Source organism: Apteryx rowi, unplaced genomic scaffold (genome assembly GCF_003343035.1).
Source record: "Apteryx rowi isolate R43461 unplaced genomic scaffold, aptRow1 scaffold_354, whole genome shotgun sequence".
NCBI classification, from domain to species: Eukaryota; Metazoa; Chordata; class Aves; order Apterygiformes; family Apterygidae; genus Apteryx; species Apteryx rowi.
Genome location: NW_020450019.1, coordinates 412,966 through 420,284, shown reverse-complemented (window position 1 = coordinate 420,284; position 7,319 = coordinate 412,966). Strand labels below are relative to the sequence as shown.

General features: G+C 62.0%; 1 protein-coding gene across 1 annotated transcript; it reads left to right on the top strand.

The window, feature by feature from the left end:
• Positions 1 to 209: 209 nt before the first annotated feature.
• Positions 210 to 4,733, top strand: PCGF2 (polycomb group ring finger 2). The gene is made up of 9 exons (XM_026072896.1): positions 210 to 321; positions 443 to 539; positions 2,426 to 2,481; positions 2,701 to 2,751; positions 2,838 to 2,946; positions 3,358 to 3,406; positions 3,550 to 3,648; positions 3,917 to 3,997; positions 4,404 to 4,733. The coding sequence occupies exons 1-9, from the start codon at positions 210 to 212 to the stop codon at positions 4,731 to 4,733; spliced, it is 984 nt and encodes a 327-aa protein (XP_025928681.1).
• Positions 4,734 to 7,319: the final 2,586 nt, after the last annotated feature.

Sequence of the window (7,319 nt, the reverse complement as noted above, 5' to 3'; positions counted from 1 at the left end):
CGGCTTCCCTGCCTGGCTTGGCCCTGCCTGCGCTGGGCTGGATCCCTCCGATAGCAGGAGAGGAGCAAACGTGGGGAAGCCTGCGGCAGCAGCGGCAGCAGGGTCCCGCGGGGCCGTTCCCACACCGCGGGGGCTCCGCGCACACAGTTCAGGGTGGCCCCGGGGACGTGTTTCCTTCCAGAGAGGCTCCGTCGCGGCTCTGCTCCAAAATGCACAGAACCACCCGGATAAAGATCACGGAGCTCAACCCCCACCTGATGTGCGCCCTGTGCGGCGGCTACTTCATCGACGCCACCACCATCGTGGAGTGCCTGCACTCCTGTGAGTCGCCCCCGCGCCGGGCGCCGCGTGCCGGCCGCGTGCCGGGGCTGCTCGCCGCCGCCGCCGCCGCCGCCGCCGCTCCCTCCTCCAGGCTTTGCTCACGTCACGTCTCTCCCCTCAGTCTGCAAAACCTGCATCGTTCGCTACCTGGAGACCAACAAGTACTGCCCCATGTGCGACGTCCAAGTGCACAAAACCAGGCCCCTGCTCAGCATCAGGTGAGGCCTCCTGCGGCTCCCCCCAGGCAGGGATGCGGCACACCGGGATGCGGCGCGCTGGGATGCATCGCGTGGGGATGCGGCGTGCCGGGATGCATTGCGTGGGGATGCAGTGCGCAGGGATGCATTGCGTGGGGATGCGGCATGCCGGGATGCATTGCACTGGGATGCAGCGCACCAGGATGCATTGCATGGGGATGCAGCACGCAGGGATGCAGCACGCCGGGATGCATCGCGTGGGGATGCAGTGAGTGAGGATGCGTCGCGAGGGGTGCAGCACGCAGGGATGCAGCACGCCGAGATGCAGCGCTACGGGATGCAACGTGCACCCCCAGCGAGGCCGCGCTCGGAGCATCCCGCTCGGAGGGGCCGGCGCACCTGGGCCCGCGCAGGCGTCGTGCGGACGAGGAGGGACCGTCGCATCCCTGCAGCGTTAAACCTCTCTGCTCCGGGCCCCTCAGCCTGCAGCGCCTGCTCGCGCCGGGGTGAGGGGGGGTGGGAGACGCTGCCGGGGGGGGGGCAGTGCGGGGCCGGCGCCGGGGCTCAGGACTCGGGGCAGCCGGGCACATCCCGCGGCATGGAGCGGAGCGGGAGCGCTGCAGGTGGTTGGCATAGAAACCACGCGAGGCTGCAAGACATCACGGGGCTTTTTCTTTTCTTTTTTTTTACCCTCTTCCATGTAAATCCACTTCTGTAGTAACACTTTTGCTGTGGGTTGGTTTGTTCTTTTTTTTTGCTTCGCTATGAAATATTTGCACTCCAGCTCCCACGGATCCCTCGCCTAAATATCCCCCCTCCGTGCGCGCGCGACGGCCGTGGGCGCCCCAGCGCCGCCCCGTCCGGACGTGCTCGGCTGCCGCAGCTCAGCTTCGCCCTTCCTGGCTTTCGCCTCTTCGTCCCGTTTTTTTGTGTCCCTCCCCGCGAGCCCAAAACGGGGGTAACGGTCCCGCCGGCGACGCTAAACTTCTTTAAATTACCCCGCCGCGGCGCCGGGCTGCTCGGCGGTGGCGCGCGCGGGCGGAACGAGCGGCCCGGGGACGAGCCTGCCCGGCGGGCGGCACCGCTTGCTTTGCCTGAGCTCGCTGCAGATTGTCACGCAAATTCTCTGTGTGCGTGTTAGAAATAAAATCGCAGCGGGGCCTCGTGAACCGGAGTGACATCAGCGAGGAATTAGGGATGAAAGCCACGGTTAGGCTAAAAATAATACGTGAATAACCGGTACGGTCATTTGTTTTTCTTGAAAATAAAGGCCTTATTATTAACATGGAAATAATTGCAGATATAATTTACTTTTCACCATCCCCACTGCTCTTGCTTTGTTTTTGAGATTTTTTTTTAATTCGGCCGAGCCGCTGCCTTTAAATCGTGCCAAGTGCCCTGCCTGCAATTTGAAGAGCCCGAATGTTTTTGCGAAATACCAGGGCCTGGGTCTCCGCTGAAGGTGGGACTTCAGCCTCCCCTGTTGTTCGAGTGCTTTTGAAGATCTTATCCCAAAACAAAGCTCATCAGCGTCACTTTATTTTGCAGCAACTTGAGTTTGACTCTGTCCTGTAATATTTGCAGCTGAGGGAAATCAGAGCCTAAGCCATAAACTATATCTAAGCTTAAACATAAACTAAGATGCAAATTAAAACTTGCAGAAACGTTTGCTGATCTTAGAGTTTTATAAGACCTCGGTACGTTTTTGTAATAGATTTTTACTCCTGAAATGGGTCCTAAACGGTGCTGCCGCGGTGCTCGGGCACGGTGAGGGTTGTGCCGAGGGTCTGGTTCTGCTTGCGGGGGGGGGAAGCGGCTCCCGCGGCGCCTCCCCTGCGCCCGCCGCTCATCCCCATCTCTTTCTTTAATTTTTCTCTCTTTTCTTTCTTTTTTTTTCCTTTCCCCAGGTCAGACAAAACCCTGCAGGATATCGTGTACAAGCTGGTCCCGGGGCTTTTCAAAGGTAGGAATCACCGCCGTCCTTCCGGGCGGATTCGCGGTTGCTCGTGGCTCAGTCCCAGCCCCCGGGGTTTCGCTGGAGGGGGAAAGCGGCTGAAGCAACGCGCCGGCGGCGGGGGTGGGGCGGGGGGGTCCCGGGGGCGCCGGGCTCCCGTACGCGGCTCCTCCGTGGGTTTTTTTCCCCCCCCCTTCTCCATGCTCTCCATGCTCCTTTTCCTTGCAGACGAGATGAAGAGGCGGCGCGACTTCTACGCCGCCTACCCCGTGGCGGAGGGTGAGTGCCAGCACCGCGGCCCTGCCGCCCCCCCGGCCCCCCCCCGCGCCCTGCCTTCACCCTCCTCGTCCTTCCTCCCGGCGCAGTTCCCAACGGCTCCAACGAGGACCGCGGGGAGGTGGCCGAGCAGGACAAGGGCGGCCTGGCGGACGATGAGATCGTCAGCTTGTCCATAGAGTTTTACGAGGGAACGAGGTACCGTTTTCTCACCAGGAAGCTTTTGCCTGTTTTGGGTGTTTTTTTCCTCTTTTTTTTTTCTTTTTAAAGCAAACTCCAGCCCCCTCTTTTCCCGGCGGCGATGGCTCAGAGCCGCCCGCTGCGGCTGCTCCGGCTCCGAGCGGCTCCGCTTTTCCCAGGCCCCACAGGGTGATGCCATCGGGGCTCCGGCAGCCTCCGGAGCTGCGTGAGCCGATCGCAAAGCTCCCGCCAGCGCCGGGCCTCCGTCCGCGGGGTTTCTCCGCCGAGCGAGGAGCCTTCGGCCCCGGCTCGCGCTTCCCACGCAGCAAACCCCCCCCGGCATCCCGGGTTCTGGCTCCGATCCCCCTCCCGGCCTTTTCTCCCGGCTTCATCGTGGTCTGGCGCTTGCTTTTCCTTTTTCCCCGGCAGAGAGGAGAAGAAAGGGGCCGTGGAGAACGGGGACCTGGAGAAGGAGAAGGTGAGCGCGGGGGGCTGGCGGCGCGGAGCCGGCGTCCGCAGCGTGGCTCCCGAAGGAGGCAGGAGGCGGGAATGGCCCGACGCCTCCGGCCCCGCGCCGGGCGCCCGGTGACGCCTCTCTCCTCGCCGCCGCCCCGCGCCCAGAGGAACGGCGTGCGGTTCCTGCGCTGCCCGGCCGCGATGACCGTCATGCACCTGGCCAAGTTCCTCCGCAACAAGATGGACGTGCCCAGCAAGTACAAGGTGGGAGCCGGGGACTGGCGCCGGCGGTGGCGTCCCAAGGTCTCCGCGGGGCCCCGGGGCTCCTTTCCCGGGAGCTTGCGCCGCCCCGGGGCACCGCGCGGTGCAAACGGGCAGCAAACCTGCTCCGATTCCCGGCCGCGGTTTTTGGGGAGAGGAAGGGGGGGGGGATGCAGGGAGCGCGGCCCCGACGTCCCAGCGGGGATCGGAGCGCGGCCGGACCCCGCTCCGGGGGCGCCGGGGCCGGGACCGACGCTCGCCCCTTCGGCAGGTGGAGGTGCTCTACGAAGACGAGCCGCTGAAGGAGTATTACACGCTGATGGACATCGCCTACATCTACCCCTGGAGGCGGGTGAGCCGAGGCGCCCGGGCTGCCGCCGGCACGGTGCGGCGGGGGGGCTTCCACGGATGGGGGGGAAAAACCCGGCTGTTAATTAGAGGGAGGCTTTCGGAAGGGGGCCGGGATTATTCCCACGGGTGCGGGATGCTAGAGGAGGCGCGCGGAGGGGGCCGGGGGGCCACGGTGCCGCTGTTGCGGCTTCTGCTTAACCCCCCCCCCTCCCAAACCTGGGGAAAAGTTTTTTTGGGGGAAGAAGAAAAAAAAAACACGGGAAGCAAAAGGCAAATTTGGAAGCGCGGGAAAAAGTGGCGTCGGGATGCGATTTTTCGGAGGGCGCCTCTAACGGGGGGCCGGTGGGTGCCGGGGACCCCCGTGTGCCCTGCGCCACCCGTGTCCCCCCCCCCCCGTGCCGCCGCAGAACGGGCCCCTGCCGCTGAAGTACCGCGTCCAGCCCGCCTGCAAGCGCCTCAAGCTCTCGCAGCCCCCCAACTCCGAGGGCACCAACACCAGCGGCGCCTCCGAGTGCGAGTCGGGCAGCGACAAGGCGCACAGCCCCGCCACGCTGCCCGCCACCTCCTCCTCGCTGCCCAGCCCCGCCACGCCGTCGCACGGCTCGCCCAGCTCCAGCGCCACCGCCGGCAGCGGGCCCCTGCTCAACGGCACCTCGAACTGCCACCCGCTGCCCCCCGCGGCCCCCCGCTGCCGCAAAACGACTCTCAACGGCAGCGCGGCCTCCGCCTTGACCTAAGAGCCGCGCCTGCCCGGGCTTTTATATATCTATATATATTATATATATATACATATATATGTGTACATAGGGAGAAAAAAAGAAAAAAAAAATTATACATACTTATTTTCTATTGATTGACCAGATTAATTTAAGATGCAAAGAAGACACATAAATGTGGTTGGATATTTTTAAATGTGTTTTTTTTTTTCCTTTTTAATTATTATTTCTCGTTATTTTAACTTAATGCAAGCTGCATGCCGGAGCCGGGAGCCCCGCAGGCGCTGCCGTCTGCCTTGCTCGTTTTCCGTAACCCCATCCCCTCGCGCTGCCCGGCGAGACGGGGCCGTAAGCAGCGGATGCCGGAGGCGCAGGTAAGGGCCAAGCACAGGTAAGGGCCAAGCACAGAAGCCAGAACCTGCCCGTCCGCGCGGCCGAGGCGCCGCGGCTTTGCCTAGCCACGTCTTTACCTTGCCGTGCACGTTGCTGTTTCTTTTTTTTATTATTATTATTATTATTTATTTTGCTTCCCCTGTGTGGTTTCCAGACAGTGTTTCAGGCTCTGATCTAGCAAAGCCTTCCCTTTATGCGCAGTAAGTAGTTTCTTTTTTTTTTTTTTCCACCTCCCAGCTAAAAATTACGCTCACGACTCGACGCTGCACGTGCAGCCGGGGGGACGTGGCAGCACAAGCCCCCCCCGAATAGCGTTTTCCCCTTTGCAAGGGCGGCCGGGGAGCGACGCAGCCCTTGGGCTGACGGGCAGAGCCGGCTCCCGCCTGCTCCGGGGAGAATTTCGGCAGGTGCAGCTAAACCATCCGGGGTGGTTTGGAAACCCGGTGCAGGACGGCAGGTCTTCCAACGCTGCTTCATCGCGCCGAAGCGCCGCGCGGGCTCCCCGTTCCCGCGCCGGCCCCGGGGAGCCGTGCCGTTCCCGCGCCCGCCCGCGCGGCCCCCGTAGCTCGAACCCCACGTTCCGGAGCATTTCCTTTTATTCTTCCCCGTCCTTCCCACCTTCTCCTCCTGTCCCTGCATTGCATTTTTAAAAAAAATAAACGACTACAGTGCCTTTAGCCAGGAGGTTTTCGGTGAGGGGCGAGCGCGGGAAGGTGCTGCCGGGCTTCGGGCAGGGGGCCGCGTGCGCGCGCTCCGGGCAGAGGGGACCAAGTTTCTACATTGCAAAAGCACATGATCCCCCCGGGCACGCAGAGCCCCGGGGGTTTTATCCCCCTCCGCTGCAGGGTTGTGGGGAGGGTGAATGGCAAAATAAATAAATAAATAAATAAATAAGCAAGTGCCTGCAGAGCCCAGGCAGCAGCGAGGGCTCGTGCCGCTGCGCCCCGGGAAGGGGGACGCCGCGGCAGCAGCGCGACGGCACGTGGAGAACCAAAGGAAAACAGCACGGGAATTGTATGAACTCCAAAGGTCAGGAAACGTGGGATGTTACTCTTGTTATTTTTCGTTTTTTTTCTTTTTTTTTTTTAAGTAGCGCACCCCCCCATGATGAACTTTACAGGCATCTCTGCAAGCACAGCGGCCGCCTCGGCAGCGCTCGCGGGGGCTGCCCGCTCCATCCCGTCGGCGCGCAGTGCCCGCCGGCCGGTCGCCCGTTTTATTCCTCTTTCTTCCCCGCCGCTGGGCCGGATGACGGGCTCGAAGCGTGTCGGGTTGGGGGGCTCCATTCGTCTTGACTTTGACACCTCTTTTCTCCTTGTAAATAGGCCAAAATGGACTGAGGGAGGCAGCGGAAGTGCCTCGACCTGGGGTTTGTGTGGGGCGTTGGGGAGGTTGTTTTGGTTTTTGTTTGTTTTTTTTGTTTTTTTCCTATATGGTACAAACCAAATTGCTCTGTATGTTTGCATCCTGTACGACGTTTTAATGTCCTGTAATATATTCTGATATTCATATATCGTTATGGGTTAAACATTTGTATAACTATACAGCTTTGTAAATGTAATAAATGCTGCAGATTGTCATTGACTTGGCACATGCACAGGGGGCTGCGCCTGCCGCCGGCTCTGCCCAAACAGCCCCCAAAAGCCCCATTATCCAGTGGTTTGGGGGTCTTTTTGCAGCTATTTGTGGGCGTTCGTTATCCCTAGCACAAATGGGGCAGCGGGCGAAGCTGCAGCCTCCACTGCCAGGTGAGGCCGATCTCCCGCAGCTGGGGCAGCCCGGAGCAATTAGGGTTAATTGGGGTGGGAGGTGGGTGCCTCCTCCCCACTCGCACTTTGGGGCAGTTTGGGGGCTTTTGCATCTCCCTGTTGCTGTGGGACAGCGCCGGGGTTCAGGCTCAAGCAGCGGGCGCCAGCTCCCCGGCGAGGGCTCGGCTTTATTCACCGTTGGCGCAACTGCGACGCGTTTCGGGGTGCAGCAGGTGCCCGGGGGCGCGGGAACCCCAGCTCCGCGCCACGGGAACCAGGCGGCCGCGCCAGGTAAGCGCTTGGGAACGGAAACGAAATGCCGGATCCCGCTGCTTCGGCACCTCCTGGCGTTTCTCCCCACGGAGCGGGGGCCGAGGCGCCGCTCTCCATCCGGCGGGTCGCTCGCTTCGCCCCGCCGCCGGGCCGGGGGCGCCGTCAGGGCAGCGGGGCCGCCTGCGCCCGGGCC